Source organism: Malaya genurostris, chromosome 2, assembly GCF_030247185.1.
Source record: "Malaya genurostris strain Urasoe2022 chromosome 2, Malgen_1.1, whole genome shotgun sequence".
NCBI classification, from domain to species: domain Eukaryota; kingdom Metazoa; phylum Arthropoda; class Insecta; order Diptera; family Culicidae; genus Malaya; species Malaya genurostris.
Genome location: NC_080571.1, coordinates 336311592 through 336336796, shown reverse-complemented (window position 1 = coordinate 336336796; position 25205 = coordinate 336311592). Strand labels below are relative to the sequence as shown.

Sequence of the window (25205 nt, the reverse complement as noted above, 5' to 3'; positions counted from 1 at the left end):
CAATGGACGTGCTACGTGCTTAATTGTGTATCAAAATTATTGCTTGCCAAATGACTCAACGACGGAATGCATATGACTGTTCTTAAAAAGCCACTGTAGGCAAGAGAAAAAGTTCTGATATTTACCAGTTGATGAATTGTGTTCAATGGAGTCAGATGAATAGTATCAATCATCGCGGGCGTGAGTTTGACGAATCATAAAATTTTGGAATGAATCAATGAAAAGATTTTGCTGTAGAAGCGCTAAGGCCGAACTAAGAGATTTACCCTGATTTTGCTTTCTAACGATTTTGATTAGACTAAGCGCACACTATAAGTGGCAATTCAAGATGATTACCACAATAGATTGAGATTGCCATTTTATGCTTCATATTCTTTGAAGAATGTTCAAATTCAAATTCCACAAATAGCCACTTTACTAGAGCTCTGAATTACGCGTGGCACTTTTTGGCAACTTGAACGTACAGAATATGCTCCTGAGAAAACTTTCTCGCTGCGTAAAAAACCGATTCAAAGTTTGTTCTGTTTCGTCGGGTGAACATTCAAGTATGAGAAACGTCTTAAAAACGGACTGTTCAGAATGTTTTGTATGCCGATTAAGCCAAATCTTTTTTTACGAACTTTTGGTTACTTGGACTAAATACAAATTGTAAATATGTATATCCTACTCCACCGAATTAATAACTCTAGAAGAGGAACTCTTCAACATTGCGTTAAGCTTATCTATAAAAAAATTCTGGTTATTGAGCTTTTTTATCAATTACCGATGGGAAGATAGGCACCTGATATCCTTTACGTCGAAGCCATTAAAGAGCGATCTCTGTTCAGTGCATTGAGTCAAAGGATGAGATGACAATCTGTGCATTTGTTCGATTTTTGAGTAACCGAAGTATTTCACATTTTCACATTGATTTTTAATGATATTTCGTTTTTGAGGTAAAGCGAATGTGTGTCAAATTCCGTTAATTGTAACAGGTCGGCTGAAAAGTACGTATCGTTTCTATGAGAGGGCGCCACTAGAATTAAATCCATACCATTTTCAGTTAGTACCAACCTTCAAAAGATACGTGTATAAATTTGACAGCTGTCTGATTATTAGTTTGTGAGATATTGCATTTTGAGTGAAGCTACTTTTGTTATTGTGAAAAAAATGGAAAAAAAGGAATTTCGTGTGATGATGAAACACTACTTTTTGATGAAAAAAGTGCCGCCGATACCAAAAAATGGCTTGATGAGTGTTATCCAGACTCTGCACCGGGCGAAGCAACAATTCGTAAGTGGTTTGCAAAATTTCGTACTGGTCATATGAGCACCGAAGACGATGAACGCAGTGGACGTCCAAAAGAGGCTGTTACCGATGAAAACGTGAAAAAAATTCACAAAATGATTTTCAATTACCGTAAAGTGGAGTTGATCGAGATAGCTGACACCCTAAAGATATCAAAGGAACGTGTTGGACATATTATTCACGAATATTTGGATATGAGAAAGCTTTGTGCAAAATGGGTGCCGCGTGAGCTCACAATCGATCAAAAACAACAACGAATTGATGATTCTGAGCAGTGTTTGGAGCTGTTATATCGAAATAAAACCGATTTTTTTCGTCGATATATAACAATGGACGAAACATGGCTCCATCACTTCACTCCGGAGTCCAATCGACAGTCAGCTGAGTGGACTGCACGCGATGAACCGAACCCAAAGCGTGGAAAGACTCAACAATCGGCCGGTAAGATTATGGCGTCTGTATTTTGGGATTCGCATGGTATAATTTTCATTGACTACCTTGAGAAGGGAAAAACCATCGACAGTGACTATTATATAGCGTTATTAGAACGTTTAAAGGACGAAATTTCAAAAAACGGCCTCATTTGAAGAAGCAAAAAGTTTTGTTTCATCAAGACAATGCACCGTGTCACAAGTCGATGAAAACCATGCTGAAATTGAACGAATTGGGCTTCGAATTGCTCCCTCATCCACTGTATTCTCCAGATTTGGCCCCCAGTGACTTTTTCCTGTTCTCAGACCTCAAGAGAATGCTCGCTGGTAAAAAATTTAGAAGCAATGAAGAGGTAAACGCTGAAACTGAGGCCTACTTTGAGGCAAAGGACAAATCGTACTACAAAAATTGTATCGAAAAGTTGGAAGATCGCTATAATCGCTGTATCGCGTCTGATGGCAATTATGTTGAATAATAAAAACGAATTTTGGCAAAAAAAAAGTGTGTTTCTATTAAACGATACGAACTTTTCAGCCGAACTGTAAATTCAGTAATCAGAAAAATAATGGAGAAAAACGTTAACCACTTAGTCGTCTAACAATTCTGCTGTCCGAAAACATAAATCCTCACAAATAATGTTTGGGCGAGTTCGAATTTCGACGGGTCAGCTAGCTAGCTTCTATAAATTTCGATAACAGTGTCGAAACACAATGACATTTTTCTTGTAATTTGGCAGTAAATTTAATAAGTTTTCAATTTGAATCTGTATGGTGACATTACAAATCAAAAGTAGAAGAATAAGTGTTTGAAGATTGAGATTCAAAGTTTTTTTTATCATGATATGGCATGACATTCATCACTTGAAATTATTCCAATACTGTATGCTCAGAGACATATATTTAATACAGGAGTTATTTGAGCTTACTAACAGAGAGAAATTTCGTAATTATATATGCCTAATAATAGCTACAAAGCTATTATCTTTGTAGCAAGATAATTTGTGCAATCAAGTTCCTCTAGAAAACCAATAATATCTGGTTGCAATTCAAGTTTCATTTTTAAAACAGATTTGAGTCGCTTTATAACTACACAAAAAATCATTATTCGAATAAACATCGTAAAAAGAATATGTATTCTATTTCCTAATCAATTTTGGGATGAAAACATGCTAAAAACATGCTCGATCGAAATATTTTCGCACTTTATTTAAAATCAAAATTAGCTTTACCATAATTAAAATATACCCACAAATTTCGAACCAACAAATTCGCACCTTTCCCGGCCTGAACCGCTCTATCCTTTGTCACGTAGAAACCCCCCCTCCCCACACGAAAAAAAAAGAATAACCCACACAGCCATGCACGGAATCCAACGTCAAATCGTCCCGACGGTGAGTACACAGGGAAGTGCAGCCACTCATAAACCTGATAACACACGTAGACAGCCTCCCAACCAGCCGAAGCACACTGACACTGACTGACGGATAGACAAGCCGGCAACCGAATTGATTGCAATTGGAAGCCGGACCGCCTCGTCATGCCGTCCATCCGTCCATCCGTCAGATAAACAGACAGCCAGGCTACCACGGGTAGTTGACGGGTGGCGTGCGGCAGCAACCCACTGCCGAAATGAAAACAACAACAGAACCAAAAAATAAAAAAAACATACGGTAGCAAAACAAAGGGAAAGCAGATATCCGAAAAATTTGAATTTTCTCTCGTTGCGAAACCGGAACTGCACTCTGCCAGTGGCAGTATGATGACCCACCTCCTCCTCCGACCGCACGCAAGTGCCTAGGATCTCAGTTTTAATCTGACCGAAAAGACCCATACCACAGTCACGATGTACGGGCTTTTCTAATTGTAAAATTGCAACCAAAATCATCATCGTCGTCGTCGGACAGGATTGTTGTTGTTTGCTTCTTTTGATGCTGCTCTGCTTTGCAGACTAGATAGTCAAAATTGAAATACCTTAATCTTTTGAAAAAAAAGATGCAATGAAAATTGGCACATTGCAGAGAGCCACGGAACACAGGAATGGAACGGATTTCCGGCCGATTCGCCTACCTCAGAGTCCTCAGATCTACCGACTAACAAGTATTTCGTGTAACAGGATGCTTTTTTGTTTTGTTTGTTTAGTGGTTAGTCGCGTCGTCCGAATTTTCATTACGCCCGCGGTGTCAAATCTCTCAGTCTTCGGTTTATCATCTTTTATTAAAATGTGTGATTCCTTGCCTTGTTGTGTGTTGTTTATTTTTTTTTCTTTTCTGTTTCTTTAAATTAATATCACTCACTACTACACACTATAAGGACTATTAGATATTTGTTTTCGGGTTTGCTCTATGTATGAACAAGGATACAACTTACGCTTCGGACTCTCGCTTGTTTTACAAGTATCGTTGAATGTTTCGTGTGTGCGGAGTTGGGAGTAATCCTTCCTCCGGCTGCTAGCAGAAAAATAATTATTAAAACAGATCCAAGAGTCTCGTATTACAAATGTGTCTTCTTGCTGTGTCTGCGTGTGTGTGTGTGTGTAATTTTTTTTCTTCCATATATGTATATGAGTGTTCTAGTATGTCATGATTAGCATCGCGTAAGGAATCGGCTTCCGTGCTATCTCGTCAATGGCAACGAATTTGGCAACCCTGTTACACTTAGCCTACTACTGCTTCGGCTGCAATAGCCACTAAGTAATGGCAGAAGATGCAGACAGATCGCTAATACTACTAATCCTAGCAAACCTCGGGGGTTGGTCCTCGTGGCCGCATTGTTGTAGGTGAGTTCCTCGTTTTTGACGACCTCGTTCGGGTGTTTGTCGTACTCGTTCGTCTTCTTCGTCGGCTTATTGTTCTGATGTGCATTGGACGGTGGATTGTTATTATAATTATTACTATTACTATAAGCACCAGAGCCGCTTCCACTGTTGCCACCGTAGTTATAGTTGTTGATTGCCGTCCTCGGCGGTGATTGGGTGTAGTGATGCTGATGTCGACCATTGCCACCATTGTTGTTGTTGTTGTTGTTGACCGATGGAGTCGACGGAACCGGTCGCTGTTGGCCACCGTTCCACACCGGCCAGTTAACCGTGCTCTGCACGATGTTGCCCTGGCTACTGTTCACCGTTGACGATGGCAGTAACCTCGTGGACGGATCGAAACCGTCCAACGATCCGCTAGCATTGGTGTTGATCGATACACCGCTGCTACCGCTAACTGGGTTACCGTTACCACCCGACGAACTGCCACCGTCGATCGACGTCGACGAAGGAATATTATTATTACTAGACGTTATGTTTGGATGCGGGTGCTGATCGTCGGCACAGCAAACCTTGAATACTACTTTCATATTGTTGGTGGAACATCGACCACCTATCCTCCGATGGAGATCGTCCTTCGACGAGGTCGAGATGAAATAGTAATCATTCCCTGGTAGGAACTCTAGACCACCGGGTTGCGGTGTAAATGGCCGGAATGTGATAGTGAAGAACATCAGTTTGTTCGGTTTGTCGCAGATTGCGATGATGCGCGGATCGTGGTTCGTGATCCGGCACGTTTCGTACTCCACCTTCGACACATTGTAGATGATGTACTTCTCCGTCTCGTTGTCAAAGGTTCCCGGCTCGTACACAGGACAGATGATATGAACCTGGTCATATTCGAAGGCCGAGTTGCCCTTGTTCACGTCGATGATGTGATCGGTGTTGTCGATCCGAAATATGCTGTTTGTCGTATTCCAGTGCATGTAGAAAGTTTTGGCACAGTGCAACACGGTGGGCATCATCAGCAGCTGAATGCACACAATCATCCCCAGGGTTAGATATGAACATGTTTGAATGCTTGGCAGTAGCTTTAGCCGCGTATTCAGCAGCCTGTATTTTCGCCGCTTCGTCGTTATGCTGTTGGTAGCGGTTTGTCGTTGGTGGTGACGATTCACTTCGGTGACATCACCGTTGATCACCTTCGTTCTGCTGTACTTGTTCATCTTGTTTGCATGGTCTGCCACCCCAGGAATCCGTAGGCCAATTCTGTTAAGCATAAAATATCGCTGCCTGATGCTAGATTCCGCCAATTTTTTGCCCAATTGTCAGAATCACTATTCTATTCAAATTATCTACCAACCACTGAACCTCTGATCACTGCCTTCACCGGTGTATGTGTGTCTCTTTTCTTCAAATTTATGTAGGCCTGCTAAACTTTCCAACTTTGGAACTGGTTGATTGTGTCTGCTTTTGCCAGTCTGAAACTAATGTTGAACTCGTTCGATATCACAACGGCGACGGCAAAGATGACGACGACGACGACGACGGCGAACACGACGATGAATCCAGAAAAGCAGACCACAAAAAGCCAAGAAGTAGCACCATCAGCCACTTACATTGTCAGTGTCTGTTTTTCTTGTTGTTTTTTTTTCGGTTAAGATATCTGTCTACGGAATATGGTGGTCTCGGACGATTTTCACCACTGCAACATACTAACGCACTTCATTCCTAGACTCCTCACTCACAGCAGTCCGGCGAAAGAAACATATCTGACTTGTCTTCGTGATTAATGAATAATCCTCAGGATTCCATACTTTCGCACTCTCCGCACTTGGTAGCAGTAAAGCACTCGGGACAAAAAATCAAAATATTATTACTCACTTCATGCCTTAGTATATAATATGGCAATAAACCATAATGGTCGTAATTTTTTTTTTCTTCTTTCTTCGGTTCACTCAATGACTAGGACTTGGTCCGAGGAGCAATAGCAACTTCCCGACGTTAACGTACCAGAAGATATTGATTGTTCATTTGCATTTCTCTTTGCTTCACATACTTCTGGAGGAAACTTGGCTTCTTCCCGCACGGTAAACGATTCTTATGTGTACGTTTTTTAATACTTTTTTTTCACTTGCAACCAGATTCTCCGTTTTAGCCTCACTTCCCTCGTCTTCTTCTTTCTCTCAATTATAGAGCTATTTCGAAAAACGAAAACCACACTGTGCGCACTCTTCTTCGCTCGCACTTTCTCTCCTTTCTGACCCGTCGACTTCCACAGTAACTTTTCTTCCACAACAACTGCTCGCTCCACCTCCCACTAGAACAACAATGTGATGGGAAATTGATCAGAGACAATTTTTCATTTTTCTTCCCTGCTTCAGACGCGAAAATATAAATACACCGAAACACGTTTACCGACAGCACAGCTCATAGCGCTCGCGGGTGTCGCGACTTGTAAAAATCACTCAATATTTCGTTTCGACCATACTTTTTCATCTAATTCCTTTCGCTCGTTCCTTCTCATAAATCATTTGCACCTCGAGCGATCGGCATCGAGGCAGGCTGCGCTTTCCACGCAGTAGTTACCAATGGGACACACCACACCAGAGAAAGAGCAAAATAGCACTTTGATTATTTTTTTTCTTCTAGTAGAAATTCTCCATTCATTCAAACACTCGGAGGGCTCAGTGTAGAAGGCCTAGGCTCTGCTCGGGCAAGGGCACACCGAAAAAATCTACGTTAAAAACACACATATTTTTCTACTGCGACCCGAGAGAAGGAACCGAAAAAACAGCACTTGAAAGAGTGCGGGAGTGAGAGAAACGAGACCTCTCCTCTGCTGTCGCTAGCGCTGCTGCTGCTGCTGATATTACTCTGTCTGCTTCTTCTTTCGTTTCTTCCGTGTGCAATCTGCTCCTCCAAAATTCAAGGAAGAAAACTTAAAATTTTACATATCTTATACCGTGTCTTCCCCGAAATCAAACAGCGAGTGTTGTTTTTCTTCGCTATTCTTAACACATCAATCCACATTAAACGCCAATTTTACACCGTTGCGAGTGTCGACGATTGTCCACCGCAGGGCCCAAAAACCGATAATAGTGTATATATGGCTAATTCACTGGCCCTTGAGAGGATGCTTTCTTTTGGCTGCAAAACACACTACTCTTTGGGTTCAAAAAATCCGTCAACGGCAGCACGGACGAGACCAATTTCAATTCATTTCGGGACACAATACAAACGCATACTAAACACGAAGACCAGTCCGTCACGGCCATCAAGCCAAGCAGCAGCAGCAAAGTTGCGGAAAATTGGAGAGCGAGAGAGAGAGTGAACCGTGCTCCGTGAGCGTACGATACCGAATTCGTGCAACTAACCACACACGCACACACATGCACAAGCTGTCTAAAAAATGTAAGATGAGCGAGAGGATAATTGCAACTGTTGTTACAGATTTTATCAAATTTCTACTTTTCAGAGGGGAATTCTATGGAAAACAACGAAAATCAGAGCCTACTTTGCTAGTCGAACCCATTCAAAGTCAGTAATTTTTAATAGAAAATTTTCCAATTCTTTTTGACTTCAACACCTCTTGCTCCGTCTGCTGAGAGATCCATATCGCGCAACTTTTCGGCCCGGCAGTATGTGTGTGTGACATCGGCCATATCCATATTCCGATCAAAACGCAGGAACACTCAAACTGCTGCAACGAAAACCTCTCTCTCTCCGCAAAACCTCTCCCGAACTTTCTTTGCTCTCACGGAAAACCTTTTGTGTAGGAGCTACCAACCGGTTTTGCAGCCATTGTCTACCATATTTTTTGTGTACACACATATCCGACGCTCTTGCACTCTCTGTATCTCTTGAACGCAAGATGCCTGTATCTGATTACACGCTCTCACCTGCTACCATATCGGATACCAGGTACAGACACCAGGCGTTCGCTGAGTGTGTTGGTGTGTGCGCGTGTTAAGGGATGGTTGACGATGTTTTTGCGATGAGTTTGCTACCATTCGCTTCAGTTGTTCGTGGTAGCTGCTTGCCTCTTGCTATATGGCATGAATCATGCTAACATATGACGTCACGAGAGGAATGTGTCTACGTCGTTTCTCCGTGGCTAGGCTTAGCTACCTCCTTCGCGCTCGATGCTGCACGTCAAACATTCTCAGCTTTTTTTTGCCAGGTAGAGATACTGTAAGTGCCTGCCATAACAAGTCGAGATTTGTTGTGGATTTTAGTTATTCTGCTGGATGGTGCGATTTTCTCTGCCTGCTGCTACCGGGTGACGCCTTTGGTTGGCCGTCCTTCGAGGTAATTTGTTTGACTTTAGATCAGTTGGTACTTCTCTGTTTTTGGAGGTGTCTGTTTTAGTCATCTAATTAGGGTCTTGTGAAGAAGGAGTGTGGGAAGGTACGAAAAGGTGCAATTTTGCCTGAAGTCTTTTGGGCTGAAGTGCTGTTTTGACTCATCCATGCATTTGAATAGCAGAATGAATGACAATCGTAATTTATGAACTTATGTTGAACTGTCCTTTCAACTGGAACCGGTTGTTTTGACGTACGGTTGACAAAACAGAGTGTGGCAAGTACTAACTGGCAACGCGCGTGCAACCACTGCTCAATGCCTACTTTGTGTCTAACGATTTGATCTAACATTGAACGGGCGCACAGTGATGCCTCTCCATACAAAAGTTGGCAAAAACCATAAATACGTCGATAAACGTCAGCTGGGTGATTTTTTTTTATAATAATTTGAGATCTCTGAATATATTTACATCTTGATAATGTATGAAAAAATATTCGATCCACCTAAAAGTGACATGATGAACCGTTCGCTACGGACCGGAAAATGACGACTTTTTAAATAAATTAACTTGTGTATTTTTTTATTTATTTATTTCGTCAAGCAAATGTAGACTACATATAAATTGTTTACAATGTTCACTTACATACTACGCATTATTTCTACGACAAAGCTGAGATTTTATTTGATTTTTTGACATAGTAAGGTCAAGATGTTCGCAGTATTGATTGTAATGGTGCATTATTCGATTGACTGGACTGTATTTTGCATAATTTGTTCTAGTATGTTTTTCTGAAAATAATTTCCTGGAACGTAGTTGACGGCTAGGAATGTAAAGATTTAATTACGATAATAATGGATCTGATTGAATGCGTTGAAAAATAATGTCGCTGATAAAATAAAGCATTGCAAAGTCGCGGCGTTCTTTAAGTGTTTGTATATTGATGAGCATGCAGCGTGCTTCATATGATGGTAAAGGAAATGCTGTCCAGTTTAATTTACGAAGTGCATATAAAAGAAATTGTTTTTGAATAGATTCAATGCGTTCTTCGTGAATAATATTATATGGATTCCATACTAGGCTGTAATATTCCAAAATGGGTCTGACATATGTACTATATATCAATTTTATAGTATATGGGTCTTGGAAATTATGACTCAAGCGTTTGATAAATCTCAGCATACTGTTTGCTTTATTGATTATTGTGTTATAATGTTCCAAGTTTGGAGTCCATGATTACACCTAAATCTCGCACAATTTTACTTTTTTCTGCTATTTGATTTGATAAAAATATGTCTACAGAATGGATCTCGTTTTTCCTACTGAAAGTTTTTGAGTTGCATTTTTTTACATTGAGTTGAAGTAGACTTTTGCAGCACCAAATGTGGAATGGATTGATTGCGTTCTGGAATACTACAGCGTCGTTGATATTTTTAATTTCCATGAAGATTTTCATGTCGTCCGCATATATAAGCACTTTTAGATTTTTGAGTATGAAGGAAATGTATATATGGAAGATAGTGCTATGGAAGTGCGTGTGCAAGATCTTCCCTCAAGCGTCATCGATCCATATATTCACAAAACTATGTCCCAATACGGAGAGATTCTCTCTATCGAAAAAGAAAAGTGGAAAAATTTTCCCCCGGTATTCTAAATGGCGTACATTTGTTACGCATGCACTTGAAGAGGCCTATACCTTCTTATGTAACTTTCGGTCAGGATACAAGAATACCGTGCGAATCACTTGTTACCTATGACAATCAGATGGCCACATGTCAGTATTGCCAAAAAGCTGTTCACTACGGTAAGCCATGTGATAAACCGGACAAGGAGACAACTATACCAAAGGACAACGGTGTTTCCTTCACATCAACCCCAAGCAACCCCAGTACACCTGTGACAGTCACCAACAACAGGGAAGTATCCCCTTCAACGAAACCATCCAACGTAACCCCTATAGAACAAAGTACACCAGCTGCAGTTAACAACTTACCATCCAACCAACCAGCAACTGCAAACAATGTACAACAACGCGCATTCACAGCAACTAGCAACGAAATCAACAACAATACCACGGCAATAGATGACGAGACGAACCACGAACAAACTGCCCCTCAATCCTCACAGGAGGAAAATGGAAGCTCCTCTCCCCCTAGAAAAAGGGTGACAACGAAATCCATTACAAAAAATTTTTTATCTAAAAACTCAGCTAAATCGACCACGCAAAGCTTGTACGCAAATAGGCCTGAATAAAATATCTTTTAAATAATAATTGACAAGCTACTGAACGAAATGAATACAAGCCAAGTATTATCTTTCATTAACCTATGATACAAACAATGTGATTAAAATGGAGAGTCAGCTTCGAGCCAGTCAGCATGAAAAACTTATTGGAATTCATTGGTTTTTCAATTATTATGAATACAATGAATCAGGTTTTTGCGTTGATTTAAATCAGAGTGCAGATTTTATACAGATTTCCTAAATGTAATACAGATTTGTACAGGTTCATAAAAAGTGAGAAGTAAAAAATTAGACTTTTCTCTGTGAGTATCTATTACTATTTGATTGCAGTAATTCTTTGAAAGTTCAGTAATCAACGGACGAATCGCATGTTAAAGTGGAAATCTTCGCAGTTATGAAGAATTATCTTTTAACATCATTTTATTAGTGAAAACAGATAGAGCAGATATAGACTGCAAAATAATACATATTTTCTATTCAATATCTGGCATCTCTGTGCATAGCCGATGAAACGCACACACTTAACAGCATTATGTTGACGTATAGAAGAATGAAACCAGTGCTACTAGATTTGACACAATGGTTATTTCATTAGTGTTTAACACGCTCTTTCTGGTAATATTCGAAGCCGAAATAGTTTTTTTGAAATATAAATATCAATAATATAATTAAACTAATATCACGGATACCAAAAAAAAACTTTTTGTTGATGATAATTTGAAGAAGAAAAACAATTTCGTTTTGTAACATTATGAGAAAACCTGGCAACTTTGCGAAACCAAATGAGATGAAAACAAAGCGCAATCAAGTGAACTAAGTGAAAAACTTTCATTTCATATTTTTTGAAGACTTTTATTGCTTGTCTGGTAGTTTTTGAAGTTTTTACTCGTTAATTAAACAAGTGGCAACATGAACATTAGTAGTGTAATTGTGCGAAACAGTAATCATGTTTTGAGACGAATTGTTTAGTAGATATTCAGAAACATGACGAATTGTAAATCTTGAGACGAAAATGTGTCCTAAATCGAAAAGTGAGTTTGTTTTAAATGAAAAAGAAACGATCACCGAAGAATTTAAAACCATTTCTGCCAATGGAAAAGTGTGACAATAGTTTAAATATTCATTTTTAAACATTTCACAGTTTGGTTCAGGTACGTTGTAAGATATTATTCATATTCAAAGTAATGAGGTGAAGGGATGAGATGGAAATAGGAGCTCAGATGAAATAGGGAGCCCTTACCCTACGAAATAACTTTATATTTAATTTCGTGCCCCAAATATGTGCTTGAGAAAAGATTCACTAAATAATTTTAACTGCATGGTAAGAAGAACTCATGCGAGTCAAGTAAATACTTTTACGTAAATTCTATCTCATCGGCGGGAAGGGCCTGGTGAACTACTGCAAAGATATCGAAAATACTTGAATGTTCTCTTGTTTTCAAGAATCCATGCTTGCTACTAAACTCAGGCATATACATGGTTCGCAAGTTAGCCAATACATATACTTATAACCTCATGTTAGTCATTCATAATTACTAATGATTCATAGCTGTAGTGTAAGAGTAATCACTAACAAAAACGATTGAATTAGCATATATTCAAAGTGTGAAGGATTCAAAAATCAATTACGTCCAGTCTTTTTTACAAGCCAATATAACGAGAGGTAAGCCCACTGCGCTTAATCTCTGAAAAAAGTTCTTGTTTCTATGTGTCCGTTTTTCTTGGTATGCTTTGTGCGACGGTTCGTTCAACTGAAGCGGATAAAATTTTGCGCGCATTTTCCCAGTAAATCCGAACATCGGACGCATCGTGCAAGAAAGCTTTTGACTGCGTTTCGAGCTTACATAGTGTATCGGTAGAACAAAAGAGTGAAGAAATACCAAAGCAGAGAGCGGATGTCTGATACTCAGGGGATGGGACATATCGGGGTTGGATTTTCAACTCCGAACATAGGGCCAGAGTTTTTCTGGCCCTAAGAGGCGAATAACCTTAAGGTTAAAGCCTCTATGATCGAAACAAAAGAATGTATTTCACACCCTATCGGGGAGACGTCGGCTCGAAAATGCCTTGTTTGATGATACTTCGCTCTGTTCAGGACGAATCAAGCGGGCTGCAACATTGAGGGAGTTCAAAAGATTGTGTATTTCACACATAAAATCTATTTTGTAATTAGATCTTTAATGAATTAGTGCAATTTGATTTTTTCGAAAACTGTGTAAAATGACGAAGATTGTATTTATTTTATTTTTGTTTTTTTTTTTTCAAGTAAGACGCATTAGGTTGTTATGTTCTGTATGATGATGATGGATTTTCAATTATTTGTTTAGTTAAAAACGTGATTAATCCACCTAGCAGTGAGATGATACCTTTTTTTATCAATACGCATGTGTTTTTGCATGGATATTCTTATGTGTTTTAGTTCTTATGACATTATTTTAATTATCGTCGTTTTAAACGGCAAATTGAGATTTTAATCCCTCATTACCCTGTAATGTCGAAACTGCAAATCGTATCGAATTTCAATCTTAACGTGTGACAATCGATTGAACATTCCATAAGATGTCGAAGTTAGTTCCACTTTGGAGTTTTTCATCATTATTTATGGTACTTCCAGAGCCTGTATTCAGGAATTAGCATAGCCCAAAATGATTCGGATGGCCATAAATTATTACGCCAAACAATTTACATGAAATTTATACACTCATCATCTGTAATTCCAGAATCGGATAAAATTCACCAATTTTGTATGGGACCTTAAGTCCTGTAATATTTGTTTTTGAAGTTCGATTTGGTCTTTTTTGAGAAAATGATTGAGATTTGAGAATCGATTCGATACTGGAATCGGAAATCTAAAATCGGTGTAGCCGAAATCAGTTAAATTCACCTGAGCAGTGTGTAGACATCTTTGAGAAATTGTAGTGCGAATTAAAATTTGGGGGTACATTCCGAATCTAAAAACGAATACCGCTCAAACTGAAATAAATTTATTTGGTAATCGACTATCCAAATCTGCAAACCCGATTAACCTGATTAATTTATGTGAAATGAACATTTTTATACTAATCACCCTGCATTTTCTAAACCAAAAGTCGGATCTGACTAAAAAGTAAGAGGTTTTATAGGATTTTAAGACCTCTCATTTGAATCATAGAGGATTCTTAGATTTCATTTGAATCTTAGATCGGTTCAGCCATCTACGAGAAAAATTAATTGCATTATTTTAATTTCGTTTCACATATCATCATGTGGTTCCGCAATCAGAAGTCGGATCCAAACGTAATTCAGGAACCTTGTTTGGGAGTATACGACTTTTCATATGAATCTGAGTTTGTAGAAAACGGTTTAGCCATCTCCGAGAAAATTGAGTGAAATTATTTGTCATACACGCATTTGCTGATCTCGACGAACTGAGTCGTATGGTATATGGAAGTCATGTTCTTCCAGCATTTATTGCTGTAAATAGTTTAAATCAATATAATTATGGAATTACTTCCAACTCGATAATCCTGGTATCATCTGGTTTACATATGCCATATTCGAAAGATTATGTTGCCAAAAATGAACCGTGCTAAAATTGGTCCGAGGCAAATTGTCATAAAAAAGGATGCTGTACACAGTCTTTTTGGTACTTAGAAACAATTATATGTAATAGTATAAAAAATATTATTTCATTTTGCTCCCAAGCATTGCTTTTTCATACAGCGCTCAAAATTCCTTCTACTGGAATAAGGTTTACACAAAAATATCGATATCTCCGTTAAAAATGGACGGATTTTAACAATCTATGGCTTGTTGGATAGGTATTACCGAGCGAAATCTAAGTCTGGAAACATATTCTGTTTTCAAGGTCAAATGTGACAGATACTGTCAGAAAACTGAAAATTTTGACATAAAACTTCGTATAACTCAAAAAGTAAACATCCGATCTCAAAACCATTCAATAGCGTTCTGGGTGACGGGGAGACCTTTCATTTGCGACTAGTTTGATCAAAATCGGTCCAGCCATCTCTGAGATCTCGACCTCTTAGTTGACAACACACATACAGACACACACACATACACACACACACACAGACATTTGCTCAGTTCGTCGAGCTGAATCGATTGGTATATGACATTCGGCCCTCCGGGCCTCGGAAAATTTTTCGAAAGTTTGAGCGAATTCTATACCTATTTTTATATATATAAAAAAAGTAAAAAAATGAGTTGTCTACAAAAGTATGAGCCTCGCGCGCGCAAAGCAGGTAGAGGCAATCTGGAAATTGAATATGACTGAAACTGGCTATGTTCTCTTTTATTTTGAGAGCTTTAGCATTCTACGTATCGAGTTCGAATCTTGACTTTGTAAGATTCGATTAATGATTTATTGATTATATTTCGGAAATAATCGGGATCGGAAGCTGTTGATGGAATTGGGCTTGGCTCTGCTCAACCGCAGTCTCGTTACTCCATCGTAGCTGATGTTTGTAGCGATGAACTGGTCCGGCGGGAAGGGCCAGGTGAATTACTGTCTGATACTGACAAAGATATCGGGTTCAATTCCTGATTTGTTCAAGGATCTTCCCGGGTTGGAAATTTTCTTGAATAACCCTGGATAGTAAATCGGAAACATTTGAATGTTTTCTTGTTCTCAGTTGTACTTCAGAAGGAGAATCTATACCTGCTGGATTAACCAGATCTTTTTATATTTAGTTAACTGGTTAAAATATGTGATGCAATATTTATTATCATTTAGATAAATCGTCCAGCTCACACCTTTGTAGGGGTATGAGGCGGGACCATCATCATCTGTTCCTATAGCGATACATGATGTAAACATAAAACTATTTTAGGTCGACGCGGTTGATGCAAATGGTGCAGAATTGTCCGATGACGGGTCGATCGAAGCGCTACGATCGGCCCTATATCGTGCTCAATCGGTCCGATAATCGGACCGATGATCGGACTTATGCGGGTCGACAAATTTCACTGGGTTATGACGCTACATTTCACCTTAATATTTGCGTTACCTTTTTGTATCAGCAGTGTGATGCTAATCTAAAAAACCTGTTTTAACCCACCTAGTGGTGTAATGATACCTTTCTCATGTATAATATTGTGGTATTCTATTCAAAAATTTTCTGTTCGATTTTTGAAAGAAACCAAGAGATTGTTTGTGCATAACATACAGAATGAAACAGTGCTTTGCCCGCGTAGGTCATCCTTAAGAAAACGAAACGGGTTAACTATTATATGCACTTCCGGCACCGGAACCCGAGAACCCGAGAGTCGGTTTGTACGGCCACCAACTAACATGACGTACAAACACTACTAGTTTTTATTCAAATTTTGAAGATTTTATACAATTTTGCCATCGCACTCTAAAAATCGATTTAAATGTTTGTTGCATCCGAAAACATGCAGTAATTTTCGGTAGAACCATAAGACCTTCCATTTGACCCTAAGAATGGGAATAACGGTTTTGAAACCAGTTTGCAACATTTTTTACGGTTTTTGTTCCGCCAGTTTAAGTGACGGTGTACAATATTGAACATAGTGTACCCTATAACCCCGGAACCGGATGAAATTTAGGAATTCCGTATGGGATCGGAAGACCTAAGTTTGTTAAAATCGGTCAAATCATCGCTGAGAAAAGTGAGTGAGATCCATTTTGGTATATATGACCACTATTTCCGGTACTTCCGGAACCGGATACCGGGAGCCAGGATAGTCGGAATCGGTTACGACGGTTGGACTAACATCCCTTCCCATTCCTTAATCGATCTACGTTCGGGCCTTAATTTATGACATAATTTTAATATTGCATTTTTGATTTTTTCGGTCTTGCCCACCACACAACCCTGTGATGTTTTACTCTCGTGTGTTCCGCTTTCTTATTATTACCGTTACCGAAGTTAAATACTTTGATTCATACAATCAATCAACTAGTACGTGCGAATATCGGTATTCTGATGTGCGGAAAAAGCATATTACTTCTATTCGTCTTTACGTCATCTAGTTATGTATTTGACATTACCCTCCCGCCTTTTTAAATTACTACCATTAACATTTCAAACCCGATTTCAAGTCGTAACTACAATTCAATACCATTCGATGGAAGCATGCTTTTGGATCTAAGCTGCATGGAAACAGTTTTAACCAGTACTGAGAACATGCACTCACATTTTCCTATCTCGACGACCTGAGCAGATTGATATTGGACACCTAGAAGAAAAAAGTGCCCAACAAATCACTCTTCTTGATTGCCTTATAAATTGAATGAAGGTTAAGTCCTGTTACGGAGAGAATTAAGTGGTTCATGATTTGCAGTTGGCACTGGAAGTGAGCTTCGTATATACAAATATATGGTGGTCGCATAACATGTTAATATCCATTCCTACAATCAACATCATCAACAGATAGCTGTTAAAGTAGAAAAGTTCTAAAACGCAAACCTCGCTATCGCCTGCTACGATCAGCTACGATGTTCTTAGCCTTGGCAGCTTGTACCTGCCGGAGCGTCGTCATAAAAGTGTTCGTTTCCGGCTAAAGAAACCGCCAGAACCATTTACATAATCGTCGAACCATAGAGAGAGAGAGTGAAGGGACCAGAAAAGCACACGCCATTACCAAACGACGAAGTGAGAATTACTTGGGGAATGAGAGTAAATCCTATGCCATGCTATTTACTGTAATAATTAAAGCTTTTATCGCACCTCTAAAATCTTCCAGAGCTAAAGCTGCCTATTCTTCGGTTTCTACCTGTGCAAAACGGACCTGAGAATCGAGCGTCCCTTTCTTGTCTTCCTTCGGAAGACCAACAGTGGAAAGCTTGCCTTGAAGGTGGTAAGTTTTCCTCTTCGGTTCTGCCCGATTGTCCACTTCTCCCCCCCGCCTTGCACACCTTCTAATAACAATCAAGCAACCATCCTTCCACGTCGAAGGAAAAGCTGGTAAGATCGATTTTTTGATTAATTCAAGCACAACGTAAAATCTCACTCTTCCGTACACTTCGTTTTACCTACACACACACACACACACACAGTCAGCACAGCACAGTTCCGACATGACGAAGGAAAAACCTTCGACACAGTGCTCATTTCCCATCGAGAGTTTACCGGAATCGATGTGTGGGATGAGCACTGGAAAGGGGTACGAACGGAAAACTTCCGAGCCAATAATGGAGACCGAAACCCCCTCCGTTCTTCCGGGAGCTCATGGAGCTGCATAAGGTAGCAGGTCGTCAGGTAGAGTACCGAGTACCAAATGGAGCCGAAAAGAACATTTTTCCTTGTTTACCGATGAAATTAGCTACCTATCGAAAATTGTATTTGCTTTCGCCCTGCTTTTTCTGATTATAGACATTATACATTCCGAACCCCCCCCTTGGAAAGCGAGGAACGAGGAATTGGTCGAGGCGAGTTTGATAAGGTAAGTGTAGGATTATGTGGATTTTCCCCGGTTGCTCGTCTGGTGCACCGAGGAAAATCTGCCACACAGCCACAAACTCTCGAGCACGCATCGTCGCATGATAGTAAATCCTTTGTTCCACCAGGAGTCTCGTGGCTGTGGTCAGGGACTAGACTTCCAATTTTCTTCATAATTGCAAACCTACTTAAATGTTTCAGAAAATTGTATATTTATTCGCGGTCCGGTGCAGGATCTGCTCGTTCACAACTTTGTTAGTTAGGGTTTTCCCCGTTGGGCAAAATTTTACCGACTTTCCGCCGACGAGACCCGGCCAAGCCTTTTCCAGTCAATTACATCAATTTGTAATGTCGATCCTGGCGGGAGACTGGCCAGTGCAGTGTACAGTTAAATAAAATGAAGAAAAAAAAAACGTCGTTTGCCCGAAGAAGGCAAAATCCATCATCCATCGCGAACCCGAAGCGATGGCGAAGAAAGAACCCGGTACCGAAGATGAATAGACTGGCTAAGGTGTAGGCAGAGAAAGGTTGAGTAATGATGATGACCTGAAGCCCGGCATCGATAGTAGGACGGTCGGTGCTGTGTTCGGAGCTGAGATTAGTTTCACGGTGGAGGATGCCCCGGTGCAATTTTGTAGAACGGTAGGCGTCGACAATCGCCTAGTCCTAATCGTTGCTCACACACTGACGGACCTCTGTGGCTGCCAGAGGTATTACGTAGGTACTTCATTACTGTGTAGCGGTGCACCGGCCCAAGAGGTCAACCGAGCACAGGGAAGAGATTTATCCGCTGTTTCGCCCGAGCAACGAGAAGTTTTCCTTTCGGAATCATCGGAATCGATGCCGGTTGGACGAGTCCAGTGGTGATGCCAGTGAAGCATGGTTTCCCATGTTCTGAGTATCTAGAAAATTTGACGCGTAACGGGGCTTCAATGGAGCTTTACTTGTCTTCTCCGACCTTCCGAGATGCATCAATTTGCGTGAACGAAGTTTTTTGGGCATACGGAGGTACTGAAATTTACACCATAAAAATCAAATTTGGTTGGTCAACAGACGAACAAAATATCCATCCTTAACAGGGGATGATAAAGGTTGATGCTTTACCTACTTTACGAAAGGACGACGACTCATTGTTTCCTTGTGTATCAAACGTTATAATACAGATACGTATTTCGGAATGTTATTTACATCCTTCTTCAGTGTATCGGTTTTATAAGTTTATTGAAAGAATGCTGCAGTGAATTTCCTTTTATACTAACGTAAGTAGGTAAACCACAAAAGGAACAAAAAAATGAAAAATTAAAAAAACAGGTAACAGAAAAACTAGAAGAGTTAAGTGTTTTCTATGTTTGTTTTTATCTTGGATATGGGTAGTAACTGGAAAAGCCAAGAAGATCTATTTCCTTGGTCTCGGTTTAATAAAGAGATGGAGTTATTTTTAAATATTTCTAAACTTTCTGCTGAGTCTAATTTCCATGGATTGGAAATTTGTCTTAAGATTTTTATGTCATTAGTAGTGAGTTCTTGATCTTCAAAAAAGGCATGTTCTGCTACTTTTGACTTGAAGTGATGTGGTAGTCCTGTTTCCAATTCTTTGGATGCTTTCGCTATTTCTGAGATATGTTCCTTAAAACGAATGTCTATTGCTCTCTTTGTTTGTCCGATATATATTTTATCGCAATGAGTACACGAGATTTTCTATACCCCAGACTTTTTCAAATTCTCTGTAGGCAGAGCCGGTGAAACATATTAAGCCCAGGTAGGTAATTATTCGTACCGGGGAAAACGACCCACTATTTTGAAGTATTATTTAGTCGATTTTTAAATAATATTTTGTTTCGATATAACTTTGCATAAGACGCGTAAATTCGAGGCTTGAGGCGTTTTCGATATTTTGTTGTAAAACAAAATTGCGCATTTAATTGTTAAATACAATATCAAACTACAAAATTTCTGCCAATATTTGTTTGGAATATTAAGTCAGCAGTTATTTAGGTTCCGTATAAACTTTATTGTGTTTGCAAATTTTCGAAATTATTTCTTTGAGAATTTTGGTTACCCTGATCGTTTATTTGATTGGGGTTGATGGTGAAAGATGTCTCGCATTAATCGGAAGCAATGTCTTGGCATTACATTCCTTCTGTGGAATTTGGCCTTTCTGTTTCAACAGACTTCGCAGCCGATTCTTAGCATACAGAATCATTTTATGGCTAGTACTACGATCCTACTGACACTATCAATCATTCCAGGTCGAGGCTCGAACATATGACAACTGGCTTATAAGACCAGCTCCGTACGCATTGAACCGCAAACCCGGACGAATCGAACGGTGCACAAAACAAATCCAGCCGCTGATGTGCATAGCACATTGTTAAAAAAAGTCCCGGGACCGACTGAGATGACGTTTGTAATGTCAAGCTATCATCATCGTTCAGAAGACAAGTGTCAAATTTTCACGTCAATCGCACCACAAACACCATACTTACCGACATATAAGTGACGTTACTTTTTGATTTACGAAAACTTAAAAATAACGAATTCCATTTATTGATAAAACATTGCTTCCTATAAGGAAAAACCGGGCAAATCCAGCAATGGTTTAAAAAGTGTTACCCGCACTCAGATTAAAAACAAAGATTTGTGGTATTCTGATTTTAACGTGACCAAATTGAGCAGTCATCCGGAAAAAATGTGAACAAGTTTTGAAAATCGTTATGGATGAACACAAAATCAAAGTCCGACTGAACTGGAAGTGCTTTTATGATCGTATGCGAAATCTGAGCATGCAAAAAATCTTTTCCAAATAGGTGCCGCGTTCGCTCACAATCTATCAAAAGGAACAACGCATCAACAACCCAGAGAGCTGGTCGGCACTGTTTAGTCGCAATAAAATGATTTCTTGCGTTGGTATAAAACAGTGGACGAAACATGGATCTATATTTTTTCTCCGGAGTTGATTCAACATTTAGACGGGGAAAACGTAACAGGTAGCTTCAACAAGTATAGCGTCAGTTTTTAGATGCTCGAGTTATAATTAACGTTGACTATTTTGAAAAGGAAGTACCAACAAAAGTTCTTAGTTATTAATGCGTTAGGAGTTATTAACGCGTTTGAAGTATGGAATCGTAAAAAACGGCCTCATATGAAGCAGAAAAATCATCTTTATCCAAGACAATGCACCGTGCCACAACTCAATGAACGTATTGGGCACCGATCTGTTTCTTCGCCCACCACATTCTCAATAACCTAGCCCCCAGCGACTACTTGTCATTTGATGATCTGAGAGACTGACGCCTATTTTAAGGCCATGTACAAATCATTCTATAAGTATGATATAAAAAATTTAGATAATAAATAAAGAAATTTTGCTCAAGAGATGTTGTTTTCCTAGTTAGTTCCTGAACTTTTTGGACGAAGTGGAAGCAACCTTCTCTACGGCAGTATCGAACCGCACAGAGTGCAAGTCGATTCGACACTGAATTTGGTAATTTTCTCAAATGCGAACGCACTCATCGAAGAGCAGAAATCATATGGAAACCGTGAACTTATGTATACGAGACCGTCATATCAATTAGAGGAATGACAATGGTTTGAAAAACAGGGAGAATTACACATTGTTCGTGGTTGAGTTGTAGATGTTCAAAACCTAACCACTGTCTATATGGTTTAACTTCTATATCTTGAATTTGTACCCCGCTATAGAAAACAAAGACGCAATCCTACGTCAAAAGATTTTGAGTGATTTCATTCGTGTGAAGATAAAGAATGGAAAGGCGAGATGTGACAAAGTTGATTTTAGCAAGCTGAAATCTTTTACTAACTTAACTTTCGCAAGGGGAGTTGAACTTAAGTATCTCATCAATGCAAATCACTCGAGTCTCTGGTAGGCCGGAAAGTACCGCTAAAGGTCTTTTACCACTTACTATCCGAACCGACAAAAGAATAGTTATCAGAAGTTGTTACTTTCTACTTGCGGCTGCATTCTCGTACACAATTAATTCTTCACTATCTCTAATAGTGAAAAAGTAAAAAAAGAATGATGGGTTTCCATCAGGTAGCGGTGAGTGCAGCGCTACTGAATACCGCTTACAACCTAGGCTAAAAAGCCAGCACGCTGTGTTTCTGGGGGCATAAGCAATAGTTCGAACAAACCTTTCATTCTGATGTTCAACTAGCTGTATATAGATTGAGAAAAATATCCATACAGTGAAGAACTCAATGTGTATAAGAATGCTGTCGCAAGTAGGAACTGACAACTTCTGGTAACTTTTCTTTTACCGGTTCGTATAGTAAATGGTAAAAGATCTTTTTCGGTGCTTTCCGGCATACCAGAGACTCGAGTGATTTGCATGAATGAGATGTTTAAACTCGACCCCTTTGGTTGAAGGTAAAAGTTAAGTCACTAAAAGATTTCTGCTTGCTCAAATGACCATTGTCACACCTCACCTTTTTGTTGTATATCTACACATCCTTGCTCTACCTTGAGTACTAACATTTTATAATTCTGATTTTATTTATTATTCTTAGTTACAATAAAACTATTTTTATTGTTATAAATGATACTAATATTACTATTATTTTTCGTTAGAAATTTCAGGTGGGTAATTACCCACCTTTGGAATTTTCGGGTGGGTAGTGCTACCCACCGTACCCACCTCTTTCACCGGCCTTGATATTTGGAGATTTGTGCCATGCCATCCATTTGTTTTTAGTATTTTCCCGATATATAACAGGGAAGGATTGAAAGGGAATGGTAAGGTTCGGAGTAGGAGGATGGGAAAAATTGACGACACAAAAACGCAAAAAAGCAGAAGTAAATTCTGCACCCCTAATGGATGCTGAACCATCTGCTGAGGATCACATTTACTTTCACTTTTTCACTTTTTGAAAATCGGTTCAAGCATCGCTGAAAAATCTAGTGAGCTTTCGGTGCTTCCGTAGCAGGAGAAGGAGGACCAGTATTTACGAGGTCTGTTCAAAAAGTTTCCGGAATTTTTTAATTGCGCGCGTCTGGAGAGTCCGGTGGTCAAATTTTTTTTTATTGTGTTGGTACATATGTCCCTAATGTTTGGTGAAATTTTCAGCTGTATTCATTGTTTACATTATGTCTTGTAGCGGCTGGTGCAGACGTGTTTTTTTGAGCTCGGCGATTTTTGTTAGTTTAAACAATGGAAGAATTGAAGAGTCAAATAATTTGTATTAAATTTTGCTTGAAAAATGAAATAAAGTGTAACCAAGTGTGCGAAATGTTACAGAGAGCCTACGGTGAGTCTGCTATGAAAAAAACAAGTGTTTACGAGTGGTATAAGCGTTTCCAAGATGGCCGCGAAGACGTTGAAGACGACGAATAATAATTCAAATAATTAAGTCCTATTTACTAGAATTTCATACAGATACAGTAACAGGATCACAGGAGTGAATACAAACCAGCGTTCAACCAAGCAGAGGGCTAGCCTCAAACGCTGCGCAAAACCCTGCACTCCTGTTATTTCTTTAAATCAAATTGTTAAGTAGCGTTTAATTGAGTTTAATCTAATTTGACCATGAAGGTAAATCAATTCTAGAATTGAAACAATGTCTGTATTTATAATCATTATTTACTAGCTGACCTGTCGAACTTCGTCTCTCCTAAATTACATTTTTTAAATTTATCTTTCCGAACAGCAGAACTGTCAAACGTTATTATTTTACTGATTGCTTGGCCTACAATAAACGAATTACGACAAATTCACATTTAATACATTAACCTCTGCCCGAAGGTCATTAAAAATATTGTGAACATGTTAAAAGCTTTTGTTACCTTAAAAATGAAGCAAATGCATCGTCATCTCATCCTTTGAGTCAGTGCATTGAACAGAGATGCTAGATCTCTCTCAAACTAATGGTTTCGACATATGGGATGAACGGTGGAGCAGAGCTGACCAAGATGAATACATTTTTCTGGAAATTTCCAAAAGCTGCCTTCGCGACTTGTTTGTCATTGCAAGTTAAGGCTTATTTGTAGACTGAAGACGTTTAAAAATTTAATAGGAAATTGACAATTACAGGATTAATTTTCAATTAACATGACAATTACAGGATTAATTTTCAATTAACAATTTAGCGATAAAATTAAACATTCTTCTGTCCATCCTTGTGTCCATTAACTTTTTCATGAACACTGAATTCGTTTAATGATTGTATCAATAGTCGTTTCATTAGTCGAGTCACCACATCATTTTGCTTAGTATACGATCTACAATTAACGAATGATTGAGTTCGGTACTGCGAAACAATATCAGAAAAAATTATATGAAAAAATGTGCAATTTTTCTGTTCTAGCGGAGTGAACATGAGGAGTGATTATACCAGTATTCTTCTCATCATTCAAGCCAATGAATAAAACGATTCTTTTCCTTATATGATATTCACCGTTTACATTTGGTCAAGTAATCCAACGTTCTGAAAGTGGAATGATTTGGGTTAAGTAGCTTACAAATGTAATGAATAGAATCCTAAGCAGTCCGTTTTTAAGTAAAAATGAACCCGAAGCGACTGAACGAACTGTAGCATGCTAAATGCAAAGAAAATATCTTTATTTGACCACATTATTTCAATAGAAGAATCCTATCATTGACTGGTATAATAAATCGTTCTAAAATATGATTTGTTCAACTCAAGCCCACGATGGCCAACATTATTCATCTAACTAATCACATTGCACACAATGAATCTACTGGTAAACGATATCAGAACATTTTATCTTGCTTACGGTATAGCAAGAACAGTCATATGCGTTC

At 39.1% G+C, this 25205-nt stretch overlaps 1 protein-coding gene across 1 annotated transcript; it reads right to left on the bottom strand.

Annotated features, from left to right (window-relative positions):
- Positions 1-1452: 1452 nt before the first annotated feature.
- On the bottom strand, positions 1453-7701 carry LOC131431699 (uncharacterized). The gene has a single exon (XM_058597558.1). It carries the CDS (start codon positions 5751-5753, stop codon positions 4332-4334), a length of 1422 nt encoding a protein of 473 aa, XP_058453541.1. The 5' UTR covers positions 5754-7701; the 3' UTR covers positions 1453-4331.
- Between the last annotated feature and the right edge of the window lie 17504 nt (positions 7702-25205).